The following is a 27,759-nucleotide window of genomic DNA, read 5'->3' on the forward strand; positions in this document are numbered from 1 at the left end:
CACTGGAAGTGGTTGTTAAATACAGACCAATCTTTAACCTCTCCCAACCTCTATCTCACCTCCATCTCCAGTGATCTGACTCATTAAATCCAGGGTAGGGTCTTGGATTCTTTAAGCATTGGAAATCACTGCTTAAGATTAAATGCATGTATTCATGAGACATGGACTTGGTAAATATAAAAATAAGACTGTCCTTTCTTCCCCTAAATTGACATTGAAAAGTAACTTATTGGAAAATGAGTTCCTATTTTCTTGCTTTCCTGAGCTCTGGTGACAAGAGACTGAGAAAAAAGGACTGAAAAAAAAAAAAAAAAACCCAGCAGTCATTATTAGCAATGTTAGATTTGCAGAATCAGAATTTTCTGGCTGGAATCAATGCTAAAGATACAGTTACGGTCACCAGGTGGTGTGGTTGTTAAGGTGCTGGACTCCCACATGGCTGACCATGGTTCGAGTCTTGGACCTGGTGGCTTGCTTTCTCAATTTCTCTGTCTCTCTCTGGTGAGCACATGTGCCCTATAGCAAATTAAAGGTAATAATAAAGAAATAAATTAAATTAAATAAATAATTCTCTTTTACTAAAAAAGATATATTTCTTCACTTTGTAAATATAGTAACAACTTTGTGTAATGAGAGGTTATGATGAGAATACTAAGATATACAGACTTATGACTTGCCAAAGCATACAATTAATTGGAAAAAAAGTGAATTATTACATATTATTACATATAATGGGAATCTTTATTTCTTTAATAATCACTCAAATGAATCAGCTCTATTTTTTCATCTTATAGCATTTAAGCTAACTAAGCAAGTATGTTTGTTTTTAAATAACACAACATAGTAACTCTAGGCAGCATCCTTCATATCAAATTCCTCTTAGAACCACATTTTGAGAATTAAATGGAATCTTACCTTTAAGAGGCACCTTGACATCAAGGCCATAGAATAAAGGCAAGAGAGAAGAACAAGAATAGAAACAGAAACTGCAGAAGAAAAAGAAGAAGATTATGTAAATCTGAATTTCTGTAGTGCGATTCAGGTAGTATAAAAGCTCAGCTTTTTCATATCGCCCAAATGTGACCACTTCTCACAACAATTCCTCCTTTGTTTTGAAAATCTGTACTTTTAATTTACCTATTGGCAAAGCAATCAGTGTTCAAGGAACATTGATTCACACATTTTAGAATTGTGAGGGGGTGTTACAGATAATTAGCTTAAGCTTTTAATTTTGTAGATGAGAAAAACAAGTACAGAGCAATAAATCACTAGTTGAATCTCACACAATTTCATGGCACTGTCAAGGGTAGAGCTTAGATAGCCTGAGTCCTACTCCATTATAATAATGTTGTCTCTGTCTTTCACGGGCGGGATGATCATTCAAAGACACAATATGATTGAAACATGCAGTTAATCACTCAGTACTACACCACCGTTTGGTTAGTGTGGTGGGTTTAGGATCAAGGCACAGCAGGGGGAATACAGGGTAAACATATGATAAATTATCCACTTGTGAGAGAGAGAGAGATCGGAGACTATAGCAATAATATTGGAGCGACAGGTATAAACTGGGTCTACCCTGGGCACCCTAGAGGTATAAAATACCCTTCTATATCCATGGGCATTTCATATCATGAATGCATGATGTTGATTCAGCAGCCGTGACTCTAACACATCTCCAATTTGACTCACAGAAGTTAAATAGAATCTGATGTGTCTTTCTACCAAGAATCTCCACTGAAGAAGCAGATAACTGGATCGACAAATACATGCTAGTATAGCACCGACATAAAACCAACCAAATAGTAATTACAAAAACCATAGGTCAATTTTTAAAAAAATATCGATTCCTTGGTGGTTGACTTTTACTGAGTCTCGAAGTCTTTTGTTTACCAGACTCCAAGAACATCCTGTTGGACACAGCATCTTTGAACAGGGTCATGTGTGACTTTCTCACATTATATAAGTTATCTGCACACTTTTTTTGGTGCCATTGTATATAAGGTTCTTGCTTCACGGCTAAATACTATAAAGAGGTTAAAATATGGTGCTGAGAGCCATGAAATATTCTGAAAAGTAGAACCCCTGTACTTTTGTCTTTTAATTCCTTGAAGACATAAACATAGCAGATGAAGCTAGAGAGGGAGAAGAATGAAAGGTTCCTCACTGATCCTAGAAGATCAGACATTAGGGCCACCCTAGGCATGAGCAGACGCCAACACTTAGTCTGTGGTGAGATTCCTAGTCCTGCAGCGTGGTGGGCAGAAAATGGCACTTGGAGTCAGACTTGCTGACCTCTGGTGTTGATCTGCTAGATGGATTACATAATCGTGAGCAAGCTGTTTAATCTCTGAGCCATTCTTTTATTATTCACATAAAAGGGATCATAGCACCTTCTGTGTCTAGCTCGTAGAATAATGATAAGAATTAAGTGAGATGAAGATAGTGCTTTGCAGGAACCAGCAGTTAGCGTAATGGCTATGTCGCTGGACTCCCACGTAGTTGACCGTGGTTCACGTCCCAGACCCGGTGGCTTAAAACTCACGCCGGGCGCATGTGCGTGCGTGCCCAAGATCCCGAGAGGAGAAGGGATTGCGGCATGACCATACCCCCTGGGGGGTGATTTCTTGCTTTCTGTCTCTATGTCTCTCTCTGTCTGTCTGGCGTGCGCACACGCCCTATAGTGAAAATCTCTCCAAAAAAAAAAAAAGATAGTGCTTTGCATATGGTAGAGTGCTGTATGCACCTGGAGCTGTAGGTTTGTTGTCATCAGCTGATTTACACTAACTGTATGCATGCAAATGAACATGCATGTACTCCCAGTGGGTGTTGAAGGACTCTGAAAAAGAAGGAAGAGTAGTGTGGACATAAGGGATTTTTAGCCTTTTTACCAGGCTTCAAGAGAGTAGAACTGAGGTCAAGAGAGTCAAAGGTACAATAGAAACCTCACCTCTCATTCGAATCTCTAATCAGAAATCAACTGGGTTGTTTTTGACATGGTTTAATTTACTACTATATGTGGAATATATGGCTTTGATAACTAAAATGTCCTTATTTTCTGTTAAGTACATTACTTCATTATTAATAAATGTTTAGGAAGTTTAGATCTATAAGGTGTACTTGGCAAAAGAATTGTAAAAAGGGTTCCTAATGAATTCTGACAATATAATCTTAATCCTCCTACTTCCAAAATTTTCATAGGGTTGTAACATTAACAGGTATTTAAAAAAATCACCAATTTTGTTTATGTTTTTAAAAACTCAGTTGAGTGGGATCTGAATGGCATCGCACAGTTTCTGGGGGAAGAGTTGTCTGAACTATGACTTTCTTCTCGAGCCAGCCCTGGACAGCTTAGCAGAAGAAAGGACCAAGAGCTGATCATTTAAAAATGTGGAAAACATTAGGCATGTCCTTAGACAATCAGGAAGCTGGAAGCCATCCCTGCCTTCTGGGTATTCCTGCCAATCACTGGAAATTAGATCATCTTTGGTCGGGTCCATTGCACTTTACCTTGGGCTCATTCAATCCTGAAGAACTAAACACCCCACTTCTGAAATGATGGCAATTTAACTTTAAAATTTTGCAGATGTATACTTGAGGGGTTGAAAATTTAAAAAGAAAAAGTGTTAGAGTGTTTGCACGTTCCATAGAGAGAGATGGAGAGACAGAAAGAGAGGGAGAGGGAGAAAGTACCACCCCTGGGGTGTGTTCACCCTGCAATCCCTTCTTCTCCATCTCTCAGGATTTGGGGCACACATACATATGGGCCCAGTGTGTTTTATAAGCCGCCAAGTCTAGATTTGGACTGTATAGTTGGTCTTGTGGGATCCAGCTCCCTTGCCCACTAGACTATGGGGCTGGGCTGGAAATTTTTAAAATTATACTTTTTAATTTGACTTATGTTTTCTTAATATTTCCCGAGTTTTATGTATGTAGCCTCACTTATTCTTCATGGACTCATAAGAGGAGGTGAAGGCAAAACTTATCATCCTTATTTTATAGAACTATTTAAATATAGGTTAAATCACTTACACAAGGCAAATGAGTACCTGAAGACCCAGTCTGCAGAAGAATCTGGATGCCTGGTGGTGCGGCCACTAGATCCCACCAACGCCCTCTGATCTCATATATGGATAACTATGGAAACGATTCATTGGGTTGTTGGGAAAGTCATGACATGTTTTTGCGTAGGAAACATAGTAAAATATGTCATGACTTTCCCGGCGACCTAATAGAATGAAAGAATTTTGAACCATTGTCTCAGGAATGGCAGATGGTTTGCTATTTTCTACTCTGGCGACCATGGAAGATATTGCAAAATAGCCTTTTCTTTTTCAATACTGGGATTCAGGTAGCTACTTCCAGTCAATCAGACTGGAATGCTAAAGAACACGCCTTTGCCATCCTTGCGTTCTTTTGTAGGAGGCTCCTGGCACCGCAGGGTGGATAGTTCTGCTGTGTGACTGTTGAGCTCCTGAAGTTTGCTCAGCACTCCTGCCTGAGCCCCTTCCCACCTCCCACACACACACACATTTTTACGTGCCCTCTTTGAAAAACCACCATGTTTTACTCTTCCCCAGAAACACTGGCCGACTTGGAAGAAGCAGTTCCTCTTCAGATCACTGGGGAAATCCCAGGAAAGTGTAACCGTCACGTGCCAGCCCATGTTTCTGAACTCAGTGTTGGGAGAAACTGCAGCATATGCGTGAACGGGCTTTTTAAGAATAATAATGCAGAAGACTAAATAAAAAGTGCTAAGAGATTTTTTTAAATAACGAGTAAACTAGAGTAACAAAACTCAGAAGAAATCTTTGGAAAGGAAATGAAGATGAGGAAGGGAAAACTGAGGTAAAACATAGAAAGAAATAAGAACGCAAAAGCTGAAATTGTCGAGGCTAGGTTACTGAAGGTGACACACAACCTCTGCTGGCATCCTGGTGCCAGACTGAAGGTCAAGGCTGTGGTTACCGTAACTGTGCCTGGCTATGCATGATGCACAGTAACTGAGAGGAAAGAAGGAAAACTGTGAGAAAAAGCCAAATTACATTCTCATTAAATGAACAAACCACAAAATAGATAGTGAACTGAATACACACCTTTTCTTCTAAGTCTTTTATCTGTCTTTTCTGGATGTCAGTCTTATCTTCTAAGTCACGGATTCTCTGAAGAAGGAAAGAAAGAGGAAGCACTAATCAGTGTTAAACAGTACAGAAAAACTGTTTATCAAACTAGCACACAAAACTTTCTATCAAAACATTAACATTAGTGCTAGTAGCTAGTATCATCGCATATAGGTTATTTCATACCCAGAAGGTTGTCACGTGTTTTAAAAATTATCCATGCAATGGTGGGAAATCATTGTCATTGATTTTATACACACACACACACACACACCCATATATATACACACACACTCTTTTTTCCCTTTCCTTCTCTCTCTCTCATTTTTTTTTTTTTTTTTTTGGTTAGGTCTTGCTATAGGATGCATCAATTGCCAAGAGACAAGAGACAGAGAGAGAAAGTGAGAAAGCATCCCCCAGGGGGGATGACCACCACACCACAGTCCCTTTACCTCCATTCTCCTCTCGGGATTCTGGGAGCACACACACACATTCAGTGTACTCCCCAAGCCACCAGGCCCAAGACTTGACCTGCACAGTTGGCCATGTAGGATCCAGCTGCCTTAACCACCATGCCTCTGGCTGGCCTCACTGATTATTTATTTTTAAAAATATTTTCCACCTCTCTCTATTGTGGCTAATCTTGCATACATCTTCCCATGAGAGAGGTATAGACCCCACTCTACTGACATTGTCCTATTTTGGTAACTGAGATGTAAGTCTGAGTGGGAAGTGTGAATACCACATCCTTGTAGAGGAAACAGCATGACCCAGAACCTGTGAGCAAGAAACAAGCTTTGTTTTAATCCATATGGATTCGGATTTTTGGTTCTTTCTTACCAGTGAAAATGGCTAAAGCTGACTCATATCAATGCAAATAAGCAGTCTCACTGCTTTTCGCTAACTGTATTCTTTCAACCTGTTCCAATCAGTTTTAGGGCAGATCTCACAAAGAAAGACTGGAGGATTGGCCAGTTTTCATAAAACCAAGTAGTGATTATACTTCAGCAAAAAATACCCAGGAGAGAACTGATAAACCAGGGAAAAAACAAAGATAAAACAGAATATAACTGTAATAGCACAAGTAATTCTGAAGAAATAAAGCTCCAGAATTGTCTTTGAACTTACCAGTAACCATGCAATGAATTCCACTAATTTAAATGATACACAGGCAAATATTTATAAGTTAAAAAAGTCTTCACATTTGTATCTGGCAACTCAGAGGCTTTTTGTGTCTGTGCATATGATTATACAGTGCAGGCTTGTTATTTTATGCTTCTCGGGAATAATTAGAAAATAGAGAAAGGGAGTCTAAGAAGAAAACACTGGAAACCAAGCGGGGTGCTAATATATAATACAAAGTTCTTATATTGCAACCTAGAGAGAAAAAAAGGAAACTACAACAAAGGATACTTGAATTCAGAAATTAAATCGTCCTCTCTAAAACCAGATGTTCTCAACTGGGGATGATATTTGCTCCTATCTAAGGGACCATTTGGAAATATCTGGATATTTTTGAAAAGTTATGCTTATTTTATATTATTTACTTAAAATTTTAATTTATTATTATTTTTATTAACATTTAATTACTACATATCTTTATATATTTTTTCCCAGCATGAATACAGTGCATATTAGTCAAGTCAAAGACATTACCATACACATTATCAACAGCAGATAACTTTTCATTTTTGTCTATTGAATGTGTTGTTTCTTTTTTCTCTGACCTCCTCCCTACCACTCCCTATTACCCACCCAATATTACCCTCACCCCCCATACTGTCTCTAGTATCTACAGTTGCCATCCCAGCAATGATATCTTCTAGTCTTTCAGTTACTGCTATAGAGTACAGGCATTTGGTATGTATTAAGCGGGGATATATGATGCTTGTCTTTCATAGTCTGGTTATCTTCACTTAGCATTAAATCGTCCATATTTGTCCACTTTCTATCAAATATCAGGCTCTTATTTTTTTTTTAATGGCTGAGTAGTATTCCACAGAGGACATGTCCCCCGTTTTTTTTAATCCACTCATCTGTTCTTGGACATTTGGGTTGATTCCATGTCCTAGCAATTGTAAATAATGCTACAATAAAAATGGATGAGCAAATGTTTTTCTGACTGAGGATTTTCCTATCCTCTGGATTAATACTTAAGTGTGGAATTACTGAGTCATATTTGTAGTTCTATTTGTAGGTTTCTTTTTTTTTTTTTGAGAGGTTTTTGCAATAGGGTGCATGCACTCGCCAGACAGACTGAGAGAGACAGAGAGACAGAAAGTGAAAAATCACCCTCCAGGGGGAATGGCCACGCAGCAATCCCTTTTCCTCCATCTTCCTCTCGGTATCTTGGGCACACACGCACACGCGCCCGGCGTGAGTTTTAAGCCACCGGGTCTGGGACTCGAACTGCGGTCGACTACATGGGAGTCCAGCAACATAGCCATTATGCTAACTGCTGGTCCCTAGGTTTCTGAGAAACCTCCATATCATTCTCCACAGAGATCATATTAATTTACATTCCCACCAATAGTGCAGGAAGGAGCATGTTTATTTTAATATGCATAATTCAGTGGTTTTTAGTATATTCACAGTGTTGTCCAACCATCACCACTACCTAATTGTGTGGACATTTTTTCATGATTACAACTGGGGTGTGTGTGCAACTAACATCTAATGGGTAGAGGCTAAGTATGCTACTAAGTTCATCCCACAATACACAGGACTCCCACAACAAAGAATGAAGAATTATCTGGTTTGAGATATCAATAGTACCATGACTGAAGAAACCCTGCTCTAAAGGAAAGGGGCTGAGGCTTGTGCAGAATGGGATGGTGGGTTTTAGTCAGGGTGAGAGCATCAAGGTTGACCTTGAAATTATGTGGCAATGAATGCTGGAGAGGGGGGATAGGACTGGAGTGTGGGTGATGTGTGTGAATTGTGTGCTGGAGTATATTGCCATAATCCTGCTTATGCTCCAAAGCTACACAGTAAAAATAAATTTGCTAGTCATTTCTGTCTTGAATGTGCAAGTAATTCCTTGGCATGCCTATTGGACGTGGAAGCAGGTGTTACATTGAGATAATCATGAATACATGAGATTAATGCAGCATCTATTCAGACATCAAGTCTGCTTGTTGAGCACATCCTCTCATGCTCAGGACTGTGCTGGATGTCATGGAGACTAGAGATAAGGCATCAATTTATTCCTGATTTCAAAGAACTCTCAGATCCAGATGAAGAGTCAAAAGTTTTTAAAAATTTGCTAGAGGGCACATGTGCTTGCTGTAAAGAGACAGAGAAAGAGAAAGAAAGTGAGAAAGCACTCCCAATAGAGAATGACCATGGTGCAACTCCTTCCCTTTTGGGATCTGGGGCATGCAATGCACACAGACCCAATGTGTTTTTCTTTCTTTTTTTTAGAGAGATTTTTGCTACAAGGTGTGTGCATTCACTGGAGAGACAGAGAGAAAAAGAGAGACAGAAAGTGAGAAATCACTGCCCACGGGAGATGGCTATGCCGCAATCCCCTCTCCTCCATTCTCCTCTCAGGATCTTGGGCATACATGAATATGCACCCAGTGTGAGTTTTAAACCACTGGTCCCAGGGCTCGAACTAGAGTCAACTATGTGGGAGTCCAGCGAGGTAACCATTATGCCATCTGCTGGTTCCCCCAGTGTGTTTTTTCAAGCTGCCAGGACTGAGACTCAAACTGTGTAGTCGGCCATGTGGGATCCAGCTGCCTTTACCACCACACCACTGACTGGCCCAAAGAGTCAAATTTTAAAATGCAGGGGATTAAAAAAAAACTAAGTGGAGGGGCCAGCAGGTGGCATAGTAGTTAAGGCACTGGACTCCCACATGACCAACTGCAGTTTGAGTCCCAGACATGGCAGCTTGAAAATAGCACTAGCCATGTGTGCATGTGTGCCCAAAATCCTGAGAGGAGAATAGAGGAGAAGGGATTCTGGTGTGGTCATCCCTTGGGGGGGGGGTTTCGGGTTTCTTATTTGCCCCCTTTTTGTCTTGCTCCAGCAAGTGTACATGCCCTATGGCAAAATCTTAAAAACAAAAGCAACAGAAAAATCAACAACCAAATCCTAAGTAGAAAAAAAAATTATTATCACTTCCACACCAATCTCTAATACCTAGTGTTTAGCATGGAGAAGCTTTCCATGCAGGTATGTTAAATTAATTCTTTATTGTACATTACACGATATATACTTGGTTTCTCTTCACATCCCCTCACCATTCAATTCAATAGGAAACCCTGACAGTTCCAAAATAGGTCCCTAGTCTATCTACTTCTTCGAATCTCTACCAAATATATCGAGGCCCTGTCATTTCTTACTGGTACAGGTCTGACAGCTTACTATGGGTTCTTTCTGTCTCTTATCTTGTCCACCTTTTATCTGTCTATAACAGCCAGTGTGAACTCTTTTTTTAAGAGAAATTTTTGCTATAGGGCATGTGTGCTCGCCAAAGAGACAGAGAGGGGTAAAGAGACAGAAAGAGAGAAATCACCCCTCTGAGGACATGGGCACATGACAATCCTTTCTCTTCTCAGGATTTTGGGTACACACACACGTGGGCACAGCATGAGTTTTGAGCCCCAGGTCTGGACTCATATCGTGGTCGACTACATGGGAGTCCAGTGACATAACCATTACACCATCTGCTGGTCCTCAGTGTTAACTCTTAAAATATGAAAATTATCACACAGTCCCCTGAGCTTAAGATGGGGAAAGGGGGGGCCAGCAGTTAATATAGTGGCTATGTCGCTGGACTCCCAGTAGTCAACCGCAGTTCAAGTCCCAAACTCAGTGAATTAAACTCACACCAGGTGCATGTGCGTGAGTGTCCAAGATCCCGAGGGGAGAATGGAGGAGAAGGGACTGCAGTGTAGACATCCCTGCTGAGAGGGTGATTTCTCACTTTCTGTCTCTCTGTCTCTGTCTGTCTTTCTGGTGAGCGCATGCACCCTATAGCAAAAACCTCTTTAAAAAAAAGAAAAAAGATGGGGAACGGGAGGGAGAAAGAGTTAACCGAGTTGTTCTCAGAATAAATCCCAAATTCCTGCAACGCCCTGCATGACCTGGCCCTTTCTTACCTCTCCAGTTTCACCTCACACCAACCTTACCTGGCAAATGTGCTCCTGTTAACTGGCCTAGGTTCTGTTTCCTGAATATTCCAAGTATATTCCCACTGTCGGGACTGAGCCCTTCTGCTCCCATCTTCTTGGACACGTTGCCAAGACCTTTGTGTGGCTGATTCTTTGGGTTTCGGATATCTTCAGAGAGGTGTTAATCTAACTAGTCAGGCTAGTCATGGCCAGTTATCTAACTAGTCATGGCCAGTCCTGCTCCCAAACTCATCACACACCCACACACTATGCATTTTTCTTCATCACACGTACTGCCACTCTCGAAATGGTCTCAGTCACTGTTCAGTTATGTTGTAGCTTCGTCCCTTTCTATCTGTTAGATGAGAATAGTGATCTTTATGGCTTTATTCGGCTTCAGATTTCTAGCACCTGGTACAGAGCAGACCCTCAGTAAATCAATTTGAATGAGCCCTTAAAGGGCATGGAATGTAGATGTCTGAAGGAAGTCCATCTTTAACTAAGCCTGACAAAAGTGAGAATAATTGGGTAAATGCAGTTGAAACCAAAGGACATTTTAGGATGAGTGATCTTGGAGTGAGAAATCACGGGCCAAGCGGCACGAGGAAGTTTTGCATGAGGAGAGAGAAAAGTGTGCTCTAATGTTGATCCCCAGTCGGGTTTTAGGGATGGGCAGCCAGCTGATGAGGATTGGAAGAGATTTGCACAGGACTTTGACTAGAATGAAAATTGAGGAGAGAGGAAAGAAGTGAGGAGAGAACGAATAGTTGAGGTCACGCCGAAACATTCAAGCAGAAATGTCTACTGGTTGGTTAGTGATGCTCTAGAGGTTAGACTGTTTAACATACTTATATATGATGATGCCTTCTGGAATAATTCTTTGGAATTAAGTTATTGATTTAAAGGGAAGAAAACGAGTAAGGAGTAACTGGAAAAGTCATATTCAAAGAACACTTGTTTAGGGGGTGGAAAATATTAGTGGAGAATGCTGAGAATGCTCAAAGATCTTATGAGCCAGTGTGTTCAGCCTGGATAACTTAAAACAAACCAACTAAACCAATTCTTTCAAGAATGAGTTACCTTAGTTAACTGGTTAAAGAGAGACCCAGTGGGTGGACTAGAGCCTAGCAGTTAAGGGAACTGGATCTTTCATGACTAACTATGATTTCAATCATGGCCCTGGTAACTTGAAAAATATGCAGTGTGTGTGTGTGTGTGTGTGTGTGTGTGTGTGTGTGCATGCATGTGCATGCCCAAAAGCCCAGAAGGATGGAGAAATGGAGAAGGGACTAGACCATGACCACCCACTGGAGTGTGTTCTCTCTCTTTCTCTGGGAAGTGCACACACTCTGAAAATGAAAAGGAAAGAGAGAAGAGAATTCAAATGGGATGACAAGGTTTTTTTTTTTTTATTATAAACAAGTTTAGCTGTTAGTTCATTTAAAAAATAAATACTTCTATGTTTTCATGAAAGAATCCCCACTTTGTTTAAACTAATTAAACGTTATGAGATTTGTGTAGAGGACACACTTTTATCCCTTGATAGAAGCAAAGCAATGTGAGAAGTAACATAATATACCAGAAAGTCTATTATTCAAAGCCTTAAAAACACTTTTTAGCTCACAACCTAAATCTTTGTGATGAAATCTGAAGGGGCTTTGATACAAATATTGGATGTATTTATCATCTCTGGGATAAATGGATTCAGGGCTCCCTGCTAACTTGGGTAATCTATTAGCTTACAAAGGTCTACAAATGTCTGGCTGGGTCTGACATATAGTAAGTGTCACACTGCTCATACTAAGTGTCACACTCCCCTTACTGGCATCATAAAACAATCTCTGTTTCACATCAATCTCAAATGATCACATGATTGTCACCTCCCACATATCCCATCTGGATTTTGTATTCCTTGTTATAGCTTCTGAGGACTGAGTACTAACCCTTGATACTTTCTGGTCTGAAATTCTTACCAAATCTGCTTTTTTTTTGATCAGGGGTCCAGCCCTCATCTATCAATATGACATGAATGGAGAATTGGAATTAAGAATTGCACCTGGAAATCAGTATTGAGTGTCGATGCTAGGCCTTGCTAGTCTAACCAAATCATGGACATCAGGGTGACAGTGCAGTGGTTAGGCACTCTGACCCTAGAATCAGGCAGGGCTGGCTTTCATCTTGACTGCTGTGTACCCCTGTGTCATCTTGGGCAAACCCCTTAAGTGTTCTTTTCTTCAGTATGTTACCTCCACAACTGGGATCCTAAGAATACTGGCCTTATAGGGCTATAGTGAAGATGAAATGAAATGATGTAAGTAGAGTCCTTAGTTTAGTTCCTGACATACAGCAAATGCCAGTAAATTAAAGGCAGCTTCCAGGCTTTGCTATTGTTCTGTTTATTCTGAAACTAAAGAGAAATGCTCTTGTTCTCTCCTACCCCATGCAGATGATTTGATCAGGCTACATTGTGGACTGGAATAAGAAATAGGAAGGAAGCACAATTTCTTTCCCGGAAAGGTCCTGCTCTCCTGCCTAAGGAAGATAATCAGGCTGTATGTAATTCAAAGGGTTCTTCATGACATAGAATTGGGTTGTTGGAAAAGTCTTGATGCATTTTTTGCATAGAAAAACACAGAATATTACATCATGACTTTTCCAATGATCCAGTAGTTCTAAAAACAGTAGTGATATGCAATACTTATGAAACATCAATTTTCTCAAGATTGAATCATTACAGAACTGTCATTCTTGAGTGAAGATGAAAAACTATTTATTTTACTCTGAAATAATCTGTATGTCCTGGGCTTCTCCAGACCCATACTCAATACCATGTGCTTAGTACTAAGTTTGTTCACTCAGTACTAATGCTATGTCATGACTCCATCCTCACCTGGTGGGCTTGTTGTAGGAGCTCCATCCTCTCCTGAAGAATCTGGCAGTCATATTCTCTGCTCTTCCTTAGCATTTGCCGCCGTAACTTTTCTACTGCTGTCCTTAGCTCCTCTTGTTGTTTTTCACTTAATAATTCACCAAACTTGATAACGGTCTCTTGCTGTAGAGCATTGTACAAAGTAGCTTCTAGTTCCTGGATTCTCTGGCAAATAGAATTAGAAAAGTCTAACTTTGGAACTTAACATTTATGAGTCATGGGAATGCATTGGATGCGTTACTTCAGTCTTCAGGATCTTAGCAATAAAAGCAATTTCAAAACTTCTCCGACCTCACTGCCTGTCTGAAAATCCCCCTTATGAAATCCCATATGGGTTATCCAGTCAACACATGCACTTCTCTAGTGGGGGGAGATTTGTTCTCTTTCTTGGTGTCCTGTCTATTTCATGTACTTTTTATTTTTAGAAAGCCCTTACTTTCTTAAACTATCTATACCTCCTTCTATTATCATATGTAGCTCAGAATAAGTTTCTCTCTTCCACTTGACAGTCCTTCAGATACCTAAAGACAACTCTCATGGTGGCCATACTTCATAATATGCCCAAACGCCTTCCTCTTGTATAAGTGGAAATTCTTGAGTTGGAGATACATTTAATGGACAAAATTCCATTTCCCTTCGACATAACAGAGCTCTGTAAATGATGATAGCTTTAAGGCCTCTGTGTTTTTTCTTAAAATAAAAATTGGGAATTATGATCCAAAACTGACCAAGAGTCTTGAAATTGGTCTGTTTTTGAATACTCTGAGATTTATGATTACTCGAGCTGTAATGTCTCTCTTAGAGTGTTCTTTTTCATAAAGAGCCTACTGCCTGTTTTATCTTAGTTTATTTATTAAATTTTTTAAGCATACTTTGGATATAGTTGTCAAAATCTGAAATCTTATCCCTTGTTATTTTGATTGGACAGTCCCAAGTGGGGAATCTTTTCCTAGCCCCCATCCTGAACTAAGTAAATCTCATCTTTTCAAAGTTAACATAGTTTTCTGACTGAGTACCCAAGTATCTACGAAGCTACATCGACACACTTCGTCCTATTACGTATATGTAGAAGTGGCAAAAATCAAAGGGTAGAGAAAGACAAGAAAAATCACTTTCTTCTTTCTTCTCTATTTAGTGACCAACCCTCATTCTCTTCTTTCTCATCAAACTATGTCCAGAATCTCTTATTCATTTTGGAAGGAGAAAGACTAAGTCATCTTTGTTACAAGGAAGGGGCCAAGCACTTCACTCTTTTCCCCAAAGTGACTCAGAATGCTTCCAGGAAAGCATTCTAAAATCCTCTGTTAGCAGCTCCTTGAAATATTCCTCTAGTTTGTCCTTTCTCTTTGGATTCATGACTGCGAATTGATAAAGGGCAGGGCATAGGAGAAAAGAAATGTGAGCTGCAGTGCAATATTAGGAATTATCCAATATAAACTGGGTAGAGAGGAATGACAAATGTGCTCCTCAAGCATCCTAACCCTCAGGGGGACAAGAAAAGGCACAGCACATTTCTCGACACAGCCTCAATTGCTGTGGTTAGGTCTGTACGGTGGTCCCCCCTTATCCAGGGGGATATGTTTCAAGACCACCAGGGGATGCCTGAAACCACAAATATTACTGAACCCTCTATGTAAACTATGCTATTTCCTATACATACATTCCTGTGATATAGCATTAATTTATAAATTAGGTACAGTAAGTGATAAACAACAACTAACGATACACTAGAACAACTCTTAACTTTATTGTAATAAAACTTATATGGATGTGGTCTCTCTCTCAAAATATTTTACTGTATTTGTACTCACCTATTTTTGGACTCTGCTTGACAGGGTGTAACTAAAACCACGACAAGTGGCAGATAAGGAGGGGACTACTGTCATTAAGCCCACAATACCTAGTGTTCGATCTACATACCACCCATGTGCCAAATCTGGGCCAATTTCTATATTCACTAAGTCTTATTCTTCCCATATGCCAGATAGGAATACTCATGTTACCTATAGCTGACAGAGTTGTTATGAGAAACGAAGTAAAACCACGCATAACAAACATTCACTACATCACTGTTCTACCATCAGATTAGATTCCCAAACAGCTGGATTTAATACAATTTCTGTTTTATATATACTGTCGTTCAATCTGTCTTTCATCTAAATATGACTTAATGACAGGCAGTTAATTTTTGAAAATTTACATATAATAAAATTCTTATGATATATTACAAGACTATGAGGGACCAGCAGTTAGCATAATGGCTATGTCGCTGGACTCCCACATGGTCGACTGCGGTTTGCGTCCAGGACCCAGTGGCTTAAAACTCACGCTGGGCACGTGTGCGTGCATGCCCAGGATCCTGAGAGGAGAATGGAGGAGAAGGGGTTGCGGCGTGGCCATCCCCCCTGGGGGGTGATTTCTCACTTTCTGTCTCTCTGTCTGTCTGGCGAGCACACATGCCCTATCGTGAAAACCTCTCAAAAAAAAAAAAGACTATGATAACAGCCAAAAACTAGCAATGTACTTTTTCTAAAAGTAGAACCAGACATCAATGAACAAATGACCCACATGCTGTGGTTTATTCACATTCATGACATGACAAATTAAATAGGATGTTTTCTTTTTTCTTAAAAAAAGAATTATTTTATTTAACTTTATTTATTTATTTATTTATTTTTAATTCGACCTGAGACGGACACAGTGAGAGTGAGTGAGAGAGAGAGAGAGGGAGAAAGCAAGCCGCCAGGTCTGGGACTTGAACCACGTGTTGGTCCTGTGGGAATCCAGCACCCTTAACCGCCTCGCCACCTGCTGGCCCCAAGATGTTTTCTTTAATAGCAAATAGTTGTAAACTCTGGGTGTCTCAGTTGCTCTTTACCTACCATGTATGCCTGGTCGAGAGCTTGTTTCCTGTAGTCTAGTTCCTCCTCCAAGTAGCCTTTTATTTTGCAGAATTGTTCCTAGAGTAAAGAGCCATATTGATAAGTAGAGTCAGCTTAGTTAACTAGAAAGCTATACATTCAATTGTACTGATTAATGTTTGCTCCAATTCCACCGTAAGACAAATCATTATTATTTGTTGAGTCATGGATTTTGCCTGTTAGGGAACTAGTTTAACTTTCATGGTCACAGAAGGTTAAATGTGAAAATCAATAGAAAGAAGCATTGAAGATATAATTAAAACATGTGTGTGGAATGCTCTAAAAGATTTTTATGCCAGTCTGAGAGGACATGATTAAGTGTAGATTTTGACAAAATAAATGTTAAGTGATAAATTTATCTCTATAAGTATATCGTGATTGGGTGTATGAATATATCTGTATCTATATCCACAAATATATATATATCCATATCCATATATCTTTTTTTTTTTTCCTTTCAGAGAGATTTTGCCATAGGGTGCATGTGCTCGCTGAAGAGCACCATTTTACATTTTCACCAACACAGCACAAGGGTTCCAATAGCTTCACATTTCCCATTATGTTTTTTGGATAGTTTACATTTATTTATTTTGGTAACAGTCATCATAATGGTATGCAGTGGCTTGGGAGTTTTAAAAATCAGAATTACATTCACCATTTCTATAATTTTTACTTGGTAATTAGAGATGGTTAAAAAAAAAAAAAAAGCCTTACAAAGAAAATACCTAACTCATATTTCTTTGGCATTAGTTTTGGGAAAATTACATTCATCATGCTTTGTTGGGAGAATATAATTTGAAGCTTTTTGATACCTCTGAAAATTGTGTTCCAGTCTTTCCACAGAATAATGGGAAGACAACAGACTTTCATCAGTGTCAGATACAACTGGTGGGTTGTATTTTCTGATACCTTATTGTTGTACTTACCATGTCACTTTCCAATTCCATCATTTTCTGGTGCAGGGCAGCCTCTGCTCCTTCGATCTGCTGGATCCACTAAGGGGTTAATAAGACAAAAGTGATGATTCCTTAGGGCTGGTATCTATCTTGTGTGCTGTACACTGAGGTGCTTGGAATCCTCCCTTGACATCTCAGGAAGCAGACTGAGAACTAAAGTGAAAACTTAATGCATTTTTAAAGTATTTATTTATTTATTTATTTGTTCTGATTTTCCAGCCACTGGGTCCAAGACTTGAACCATGGTCTGTCATGTGGAAATCCAGCGCTATAGCCACCATGCTACCTGCTGGCCAAAATGTAACGTGTTTTAACATCTTAGTTAAAAAAAACAAGACTATAGTCTTCCATAATAATAATAATAGTGTTATAATGGTTACTTTTCAGTATATAAAACCGATCACAGTGAACAGGTGAAGAATGACTTTTGGTAATTTGGAGACATTTTAAATCACATGAAAAGAACTGTGTCTTCCCTAATATTCAGAATAGATCATTCAATTGTATTGATGTTAGCTTTGATAAATACCCCGAGTAAATTTAGATTTTAATAATAGGTCTCCATATGGCTTAATCGAATGAACTGTCATAATAGGCCTCTATCGATTTAAATTTCCACGTATACAAGAGGAAGGCGTTTGGGCATATTATGAAGTGTTGGGTTCTGGAAGCAGAATACTTTGGCTCTAATTTCAACTCTAGCTTTTCATGGCTCTGTGGCCTTGAAAGATTACCTGACTTCTCTAAGTATCTGGTTTCTTATCTGTAAAATGAGGTTAATAATAAGGTAAACATTAAAGGAAATAACTCTTTGTGTATTGCATATACCAGTGGTACTCCACTACCAGATACATCTTTAAAAAAAAATTAAGTTATTATTATTATCATTATTTTTGAAAATTTGACCAGAGAGAGCAAGAAAGGGAAAGTGGGAAAACAAGTTGCCAGGACTGAGATTTGAACTGTGGTCACCCATGTGGGAGTCCAGTGCTTTAACCACCATGACATCTGCTGGCCCCAGACACATCTTTTTAATTTATGATAAATTATGAGGTGCACTGAGCACATCTACAGAGTAGAACTTTGACATCTACAAGGGTAACACCATATCCAACCACCCCTTGGCTGTAGGGATCATGGCAGGAAAAGAAGTCATGCTGAGATTGCCGAGGTGTTAATCTCTCAGTTCTTTGTACATACACATCGCTTCCCCTTGGAACAAATTTCAGTCAAACCATGGGTTACTTGGGAAAAGATTTACATTATAATTGCAAACTTCAGTAAATCATTCCACTTGCTGTGCTGCCCATGTGTTGTTGAGAAACTAATTATTTTTTAAATCATATGTTTAGGAGTGCTGTGAACTGAAGTTAAATAGTAAACTCTAGATACAGACTTGTGTGTTGGCTCCTGCTCTTTCCTATGTGTGTGATCTGGGACACGTTTCTAAATATTCCAAGCCTCAGTTTCTTCATGTGTAACAGGCAAATAGCAGTACCTATGGAATTGCTGTAAGAAACAATGTGATAATACACACACAGGTGTTTAGTGTAGTACCTGGCATAATATATTTGTACTAAAGATCACTGCTATCTTTTCTTTCTTTCTTTTTTTTTAGATTTTTACTATAGGGCAGATGTGCTCACTAGAGAGAGAGAGAGAAAGAGAAATCACCAAATCACCCCCATGGTGGTTGGCCATGCTATAATCACTTTTCCTTTATTCTCCTCTTGGGATTTTGGGCATGCATGCACTCGCACCAGCATTAAGTTTCAAGCCATCAGGTCTGGGACTTGAACTATAGTCAGCCACGTGAGAATCCAGTGCACTAACTACTACACCATCTGCTGGCCCCACTGCTATAATTTTTTATACAAAGCCACAATAGGATTTGCATGTTGGAATTTTATCTTGGCTCACACTCTAGCTAAAAATCATACTGCTATATAGTAGAGTATTATTGACAATTGTAGCCGTGGGGAATTCAAGGTTGACATTTAGAATTACTTGTCAGTAGAAACTCTGTTCTGTAAATATCAAGGGTAGGAAGCAACTTTAATCTGTGAATTACAATGGTCTTCACAAAATCAGTTGACCTGGACCATGAGCTTTTTGGGGCAGGCTTGGGTCTTGTTCATCTTGTTCCTTCCTTTCCACTATAGTGTTAAACACCGAGTCGTTTTCCTGTATTTGTTCAACTGAACCCGATCCTGTCTTGCAAAGGGGGTAAATGGAGGCATGGGTTGATCTGGCACAGCTCTTACAGCCCTATGTACCCTGCACCACCTACTTCTTGTTTTAAATATGATGCCAGATGGCAAGCTTGGTGCAATAATTAGAACCAGACTGCATTTGACCTTGGCAGTTACCTACCTTCACTGTGCTTCAGATCCTTCATGTAAAATGGGGGTAATAACAGTACCTAGACTCCAGCAGTTAGAACAGTGTCTAGCTCAAAAGAAGCCTGTGTAAGTGTTTGGTACAATGAAGTACATGTTGCAGCACAGGCACGCAGGGCAGGGAGTGCAAGGTTTTCTCCCATGAATTTAAGTAAATGTGAGGCACAAAAGGCTATTTTTCCATTCTTCTGTAGTCTTCAGTTTGCTTAGAATCTGCCTAAGTTTATTTTGTAGCTCTATACCAAGAGAATTTTTGTTTTTGATAAAGAACTGCAGCCTTTCATGATTCCAATTGAATGAGGCTCTCTGGCTGTAAGATAGAGGCAGCAGGACTGGTGGTACAGATCTGTGTTTTCTTCATCTTGGTGTTCTACATGTCACTAGAACAGTGTCTTGTGGACATTCACAAATGCACTCAACTGCTTTTTCGCAAGAGTTTCTTGATCACCCATTATATTTGCTGGACTGGTATGAAAAGTTAGAGGCAAAAAAGAGGGGGAAGATACCACATTTGCCCTCATGAAGCTTAGAGTCTAGTGGTAGGCAGATGGAGGGGTGTATAAGAAAAGAAAATGGAAAGTTGCAATATAATTGCTAAAAGCCATGGGAGTAGAAGTAAATGTGAGTGTGGGAACATACAGAAAGAACTCTAATGGACTTGGGTGAACAGGAAGGCTTAATTCCGTGTTCATACATGGGGAAGTCTGGCTGTAAGATTTAGCCAGGCAAAAGTTAAAAGGGAAGATGGAAATATCTTCTAGGTAGAGAGAACTGTCTAAAGGACCAAGAAATGGAAAAAGAAAGAGAGAAAGAAGAAACTAAGAGAGAGAGCGAGAGAGACAGAGAGACAGAGAGAACAAAGAGGTCTGGCCCTGTAGTATAGAAGTTAAACCCCATGGATAGGGAGCTGGATTCTGTAAGTCTGATTATGGTTTGAATCCCAGTCCCCACGGTTTAAAAGCATGCTTGGCAGGTGTGTGCATGCATGTCCAAAGTTCTGATAGGTTGGAGAAATGGACAAGGGATTGCAGCATGACCACATCCCATTGGGGGATGCTTTCACTTTCTCTCTGGTGAATGCACATACCTTTCAGCAATTAAAGAGAGAGAGAGAGACATAAAGAAAGAGAAGGAAGAGGGGATGTTAAATAAGTAGGTAAAGGCCAAACCCTGTGTGCCTTCTTGTAAAATTCTGGATTTGGGACCTTTTGCTAGGGACAATACAACACTATTAATCTACTGAGGAGGGGAGAGGGAAAGTGATCAGGTTTAAATTAAATTAGGAAAAGGTTGGGGCCGGCAGGTGGCATGGTGGTTGAGGACGCTGGACTCCCACATGGCCGACCATGGTTCAAGTCTTGGACCTGGTGGCTTGCTTTCTCACTTCCTCTCTCTCTCTCTGTCTCTCTCTGATCAAACTGGAAAATAATAATGATAATTATAATAAAGTTAAAACAAAATAATTAAAAAAAAGAAAAGGTAAGTTTTTAAAAGAGCAGATTTCATATCATTTTACATGTAACTATTTCAAATGCATCTCTAACATGAATACTTTCTTCAAAAAAAATCACAGGACCATTTTCACACTTTGCAAAATTAATATTAATTCCTTTTGTCACCTGATGCTTGGATTTTATTAAAATTTATCCAGTTGTCAGCCAAGACTTAAAACAAACAAAACAATCATTATTCTGTTCGAATAACTTAAGTGTATTGATTAACCTATAGAATTTTGCTCATTGCAAATTAGAGAAAGTTGATGGCTCATGGCTTCACTTTAAGTTCCAACATTTAGGACATAATAAAGCATCTCACTGAATGTACACAGTTCTCATTTTATCCAACCATGTGCACATGGCTCTCACCTATGTGCTGATTTTTGAGACACCCTGAATACAACCAGCTACCTGGCTTCTCAACTCTTTTCTCATCCCTTGTCTTGCCATTTACCATATTCAAACACAAGGGGGCCAGAGCACACTTGATGTGACAGTCCTCCTGCCCTATGCTGGGCTTTCTGAATGATGCTGCAGTGAACCACCACCAGCTAGCTACAGAATTGGTTGGGAAAAATTGGTGTGTAAACACTGAAGAGAGAGTAGGAGAATAGCAATGCTCCAGTTTACCACCTCTCAACAAGACCCTTCTTTATTGGTAGGGATTGCTCAACTAATGTAATCTAGAAGGTTTCCAATTTTTTAAGAATTACCTATTTTTCAAGGGCCTTCAAAGCAAAAATTATCTATCCACCCCAAATCAATGTGTAGACACTTGTTTTATGAGTTTATGTTCTATCGGGGTTGTATCACCCTTAAAAATAAAACATTTATTATGTATTCAATAATACAATGTCACATGTAAAGAGAACGTCCTTCACACACTGCCCTGCTCATTCAGTGTAAAGTCGGGCATGGAAATGCTTTGAAATGAAGAAGACTTATTACCTTCTCTGCCAGGGACAGCACGGTGCTGGCTTGAATTATGGCCACTTGTTCTTCATTTCTTAAATTCTTTAAAAAAAAAAAAAAGACATGTAAAAGTAAGGAAATAAACTGAAAGATACTTACTACACTATAGAGACCATTGCCTAACTGTCTAACAAATACTGTGGCATACACATGCATGGAACCTTAACAAATTCCTCTTTTGATTTCGTAATAATTCTTAACAAAGAATTCATTCAAAACCTATAAAGTATATTAAATATGATACTTTTTTACATCCCTAACACTGAGTTGATTTTGTGCTATTGTAAGCATACTTCAATAATAATCCTCTTAGAAGAAAAACAGAAATGGCAATGAAATAAAGAGCAGTTCTGTTATAACATTTTTGATGTGGTTTTATTATTTTTGTTCTCTGCTTTGACAAATTTGTTAGGGGAAAAAAGTGTGATTCCTTCGGTATCATGATGAATGGTCCTCCCACTGAATTAATGTGCCCTGACCCTGTCTGGAAGGTGCTTTTTAGAAAGTAAAGGGATTGCGGCTTCCTGGTTCATTTTTATGGTGCTGCCAACAACCCTAGAAGTTAGCATTATTTGCAACTGCATTACTGATTCCATTTCACACTGGATGCCCCTGAGCAGCAGTCGGATGGTCGCCATTCCATCCTGAAATCTGCCCATGAGAAATACTTTAGCAGGTCTTATTTCTGCTATTACCTTCCAGAGATCCTTACATCCATCCCCTTAGCCAAGTTGTTTGATAAACTGTAGATTCTCTCCAGGGAACTGTTACATATTCTTCAGTGAACATGAAGTCGCATTGGCTGTTTCTTTACATACAATGCATTGATAAGGATATCTTGCCTCTCTTCAGGCGAATTCATATCTATACTTAATCAGCTCGTTACTTACCCCATTATCACCCAAGATATCAAGCTGCTTTATAAGATCAGGGATGTTTACATCCTACAAAATCAAGGAAATGGATTCAAGTCAGAAACATGAAGGTGGTTGGTCTTTCTCTCAATACCTAAACACTAAATTAGAACACTGTAGAGTCTGTACTTCCTTGGGCTTTTTTCAATTAGGTGAACCTGGTTTTAAGGTTCTCTGCTTCTTACAAGCTCTGCACATGTGGACCTATGATTTAACCGTTTATTCTAAATTTTGCCAGTTGCCAAATGGAGAAAATAAATAACTACTTCACAGGCTGATCCTGAGGACAAAGAGATTACACAAAAGAATCTAGCATGTAGTAAGGACATAGAACATGCTCATTTAACATTTTTTGCTTAAAAATGTCAAGTTTTTTCAGTTAGTGTAGATTTCTGGAATAAAGAAAAGTAATAGGTAGTATATATAAAGAATCAATCAGTTTTATTATAATTACCAGAATTATAAACTGGTTGAATTTTGACTGCTATGTAGAAAACTAAGTGCAGTTCTATTTTTTTTTTCCTTAGGAATTTATCTTTAATTTAACTTTATAGACAACAGCTTATTTTTACTCTCTTCTTTGAGTCCATGTGAAGCAGCTGAACTCCATTCAAAAAAGCTCTTTTGGATATAAATTACACTCATTGGATTAGGTTGTTTGTGATATAGCTAAGAAAAAAAGCATCTATGGAGGAGAAAGTAAATTGCTTTCATTTCATTAGAACTGAATCCAAAAATTGCTCTGGGTGATAAGTTTTCATGCAGCTCAGGAAGGCCAAAATTTTAGCTACTATGAACGAGGTCTAAGATGGAAGACAAGAAACACAAATGCATTACTTGTTTCCCACACACTTTACCTCATTAGCACCACTTTCCCCTCTCACTCTGTGCAGACAGCACTATAGCAGAACCCTGCCACCGGGAAGGGGAATGTCTAGCTCAGTCTCATAGGTTCAGAGAAGGCAACTGAAGCAGACACACTTGGCAGCTCCGAGTGGGAGTAGGACAGGCCATGCAGAAGGGAAAAGGAGAGACCAGGAATAGCAGGGAGCTCCCTAGCTTGACCTCGAGAATAGCTATTGTTAATGTGATTTTATGCAATGAAAGACAGTATGTTTTTCAAGAGACAAAGTCAAGTCAATTCAGCCTTAGTATTAAGATGTATCCCAGTAGCACCAAAGATAGAGTTCTATTTTATCTAAGGAGCCATATTATAAACCCTAAGCCTTTCCAAAATGAAAACTTCCCTACATTGAACAGATCAGTAGATCGATGACTTCAAGGTCTTTTCTAGATCTGAAATTCTGTGATTATGACTGTGAATTCCAGCACCTGGAATGGCATGTCGATGGACTTGACAATACTTGTTTATATGGCAGACTTTATGTTTCATGAAGAATTGAATACATTTCACATTTCCCCAACATAATTACAGCTAATCATTTCGATCAATATTTTGATTCTGCATCATACTTTATGTTACTCTGTTCTAACGACTAGTATCTGCCCGTGTCCTTGGCTGGTACCAGTTACACATCTCTCACGTGTTTATTTTGATTATGTTCTATTGATTTCCTACTACGTGCACCTACTTACAATTCCTGTGTAGTTCATATCAAAATTATATGCACTGGCTGAAAGTCAACAGTCCTGAGAAATCTTCTCTTTTCCCATTCCTAGATTTTCTAACTTCTACAAACATAATAAATTAAATATCTGCCTACCTTGACACCTTCTTTCATACAGTAGATCTGAAGAGCACTCACACCATCTGAGAATGGGTGAATTTGTAGATTAAATGGAGGGGATCGTCTTTCTCTCTCCTTGAAATACAGTGAAAAATATATGGGGATTAAAAATAAAACTTACTAAAACACTAAACCAGTTGTCTTGTTATGCTGATTCAGCCTTTTATCAATATGTCATTTGAAAAAAAAAAAAAACCTCAAGATGTTCATGCTTAAATTTAATGAAAAATAACTGAGTAGTCAACTAAGAGGTATTGAATAATTTATAAACAGTGTCATTCATTCTTACATTTTTTTTTTTGATCAAGAAAATGTAGGGAGTGGAGTTCCAGTTAAACTATATAAATATTTAGAGCTTTCAGATATCACAGAGGTCTTCCCTGATGTTTTATGGGAGCTAATGATCTTTTGCATATTTGATTCACTCAAGCTTTACATGAGAATTATATGTAGGTTTACTCTTTTGCACTGTGGCATATAAACCAATAACTATTCTGACTTAATTTGAAATACCCTTGAGAAAAAATTTCTGGCAAAATAAGAGAGATCAAATGGAAATTTACTTATTTTTGTATATATCAATATATGTTAAACCAGTCCCTAAGTCAGATTCTGCATGATACAATTGAGATCTGATCCAATTTATATGTTTTATTTAAAACACAAGAAACAACAACAACAACAAAAAATCCAAAATTTCGTTGAATTAACCAATGTATTTCCTAAAACAAATTATCTTGTTTCTTAGCCTTCTTTGGTGTAGATGCATTTATGGGCTAATAAGTTTACTTGTAAGTTCAAATTTAACTATAAAATATTTTTATATATAGAACATTTGGAAACATAATTCTGGGAGTCACACTTTTAAGAAGTCAAAACTCAATGACGAATGGACATGATTACTTAATAGCGGTGGAATATTAACGAGGTTTAAAATCTATTTAAATTATTTAAAAGTATTCCTTAGTCTCTTTTATACAGACAACAGTGTTGAAAAGAACAATAATTCAGCTGAATATTTTGAGTTTCATCAAGACTAGTCACAAGATTTGGCAGGACTTGGGCAAGTTCATCCAGTTCTCATCTTTATGAGATCCAAATGAGAACATGCATCTGAAATGCTTCACTTAGCTCCTAGCTCCTAGATATGCTCAGTGTATGTTAATCATTATGGCTCTTTTTATTATTATTATCACCATTTTCTTACTTCTAGTTCTAGGTTTCGAAATTCCAGCAGTTCATTCTGGTCTCGGGCATCCTGTAGTTCCTGTTGTAACCGGTGATTTTCTGCCTCCTGCTTTTCTATCTGATAAAGTAAATCCTGAAGTTAGGTGAGCATTGCAATAAAGCACCTACAACTTTGCAAAGCGAGCATGACTAGCATTCATTGACTCAGTGAATAAGTCACCTAGACCATGGAAAAAGTCCCCAGGTAAATGAGAATGAAATAAGTCTTTGACTTCCTTCCAGTTATCCTTTGGTTGAGCTTTTTGAGTCACAATGAAAAATGCTGGATGACAACTCTGTTCCTTTGGATAAAGTCCACAGACTCTGAATAGTGAATGTGAGGGTGAGCGCTCTGCCCCGTGGTCTGTCTAGAACAGTGTACTAAAGCCAGGTTAATGGAATAAATGAGGGGGATTGGCACCTTTTGGTTCTGGAGTTAAAGGTTGTCAAAGACATAAATTTTCACAAACAGATCATATATAAACTTTGCAGACTTCCAGTTATTTACATAATAAAGTAACTCCTTAGTTGGAAATTAAAAAACCTGAATAATCTGGTTACTACTTAACTTTCCAGTTTTAAATATTATCACTGTCATATGGACACACTCACTCACTCTCATGTAATCATGCACACACTGGGGTCTAGAAACCACAAACTATGAACCGACTACTCCAGTAGTTCTAGATTTACTTATCTCTGTGCCTGAAAAGGGCTCCACCATGTCCTTTTCTACGTGGGAGATTCCTACACTTCCTTGAACACCAAGCTCTAACACTTATAAGAACCTTCCCCAGCCTGGTCATTCATAAGTGATACCTCTTCGATCTGTTTTCCTAGAGAATTTTCTTACAGGACCTCCGGCATAACCCGATGAGGCATGGAATTAAGTTAGTTGTCTACAAATGTGTCTCTTCCTCAAGACATAAGGAGTCATCTTTGGATTTTAAAGACTTAGAAAATCTTTATGAACTTCAATGGGTTTGAAGATCTCTTCTTTTTCTTTCATGAGGGAGAGACAAGAAGAAGAGAGAACAAAGCTTTCCTTTTTTGTGAGAGAAAGAGAGGGGGAGAAGAGGAAAGGGAGAGACAGAGATGGGTATTTTGACAGGGTCTCATGAAGCCACGATCCTTCTGCCCCAGCGTCCCAGCTGGCTAGGACCACAAGTGTGCACCATAACCCATTCCAGCTTATTTAGGTTGGGCTGGGATTTGAACCAGGTCTTCCACAGAACCTCAGTCGCCTTGCAGGGGTGGCTGCTCATGCTACAGAGGCCGGGTGTGGGCTTCCTTTGATAAAGCTGTGTGGGAGGGTATTACGCAGAGTACCTAAATATTTAAAATCTTGAATTTGGATATATAAACCCAGGGACTTTTTTCTCATGGAATTAATTTTATTTTCCCAAATACATACACTTGCAGTAAAATGTTTAGATTTATTGTCACTTTTATCTTCTTTTTATTCCTAAAGCCTGAACCTCAAAATTCTTTTAGCCTGAAGAAATCAAGACTAAAGAAAATCAGATAGAAGACATAATAGGAATCTTTATTTTTATGATAAAGGAATGTAATAATGTATATTACTGAGCATTTCAGAGACTAATACTGAAAAATTATGAGATTAATTAACATCAATTCAAGATTTTTTTACTTGTGGTCTGGTAGGCTTTTACAAAGTTTTAGAAGTTGACTTAGATTGTTAAGGAGATTTTAGTTTCTAGAATCTTGTTCGGATCAGTGATATTTGGAGAAATGACTGGTTCTGGTGGCTAGTGGAGAAATTAGATTGGTGGTTCACAGGGGGCTAGTGGAGAAATTAGTTTGGAGGTTCACAGACCAGGACAAAAGCCAGTGAAGTTTGTTTATAGGAAAACTTCATTTCCTGAGTATCAATTCTCAGTTTTAGAAAACTCACCCATCTTTAATATATCAGCTCTGTCTCACATCAGGAAGA

At 38.8% G+C, this 27,759-nt stretch overlaps 1 protein-coding gene across 1 annotated transcript in view; it reads right to left on the reverse strand.

The window, feature by feature from the left end:
• JAKMIP2 (janus kinase and microtubule interacting protein 2) overlaps positions 1-27,759 on the reverse strand; it is a 188,604-nt gene that overhangs the window by 12,698 nt on the left and 148,147 nt on the right. Inside the window, exons 13-21 of the mRNA XM_006148053.3 lie at positions 25,786-25,884; positions 24,555-24,653; positions 22,807-22,860; positions 21,893-21,958; positions 17,020-17,088; positions 16,055-16,132; positions 13,134-13,337; positions 5,097-5,162; positions 916-986 (exon numbers count right to left, since the gene is read on the reverse strand). Coding sequence (XP_006148115.1) covers positions 936-986; positions 5,097-5,162; positions 13,134-13,337; positions 16,055-16,132; positions 17,020-17,088; positions 21,893-21,958; positions 22,807-22,860; positions 24,555-24,653; positions 25,786-25,884 — 786 coding nt within the window. The 3' untranslated portion in view covers positions 916-935. The remainder of the gene's footprint in view (positions 1-915; positions 987-5,096; positions 5,163-13,133; positions 13,338-16,054; positions 16,133-17,019; positions 17,089-21,892; positions 21,959-22,806; positions 22,861-24,554; positions 24,654-25,785; positions 25,885-27,759) is intronic.

Source organism: Tupaia chinensis, unplaced genomic scaffold, assembly GCF_000334495.1.
Source record: "Tupaia chinensis unplaced genomic scaffold, TupChi_1.0 Scaffold000228_1, whole genome shotgun sequence".
Lineage (NCBI taxonomy): Eukaryota > Metazoa > Chordata > Mammalia > Scandentia > Tupaiidae > Tupaia > Tupaia belangeri.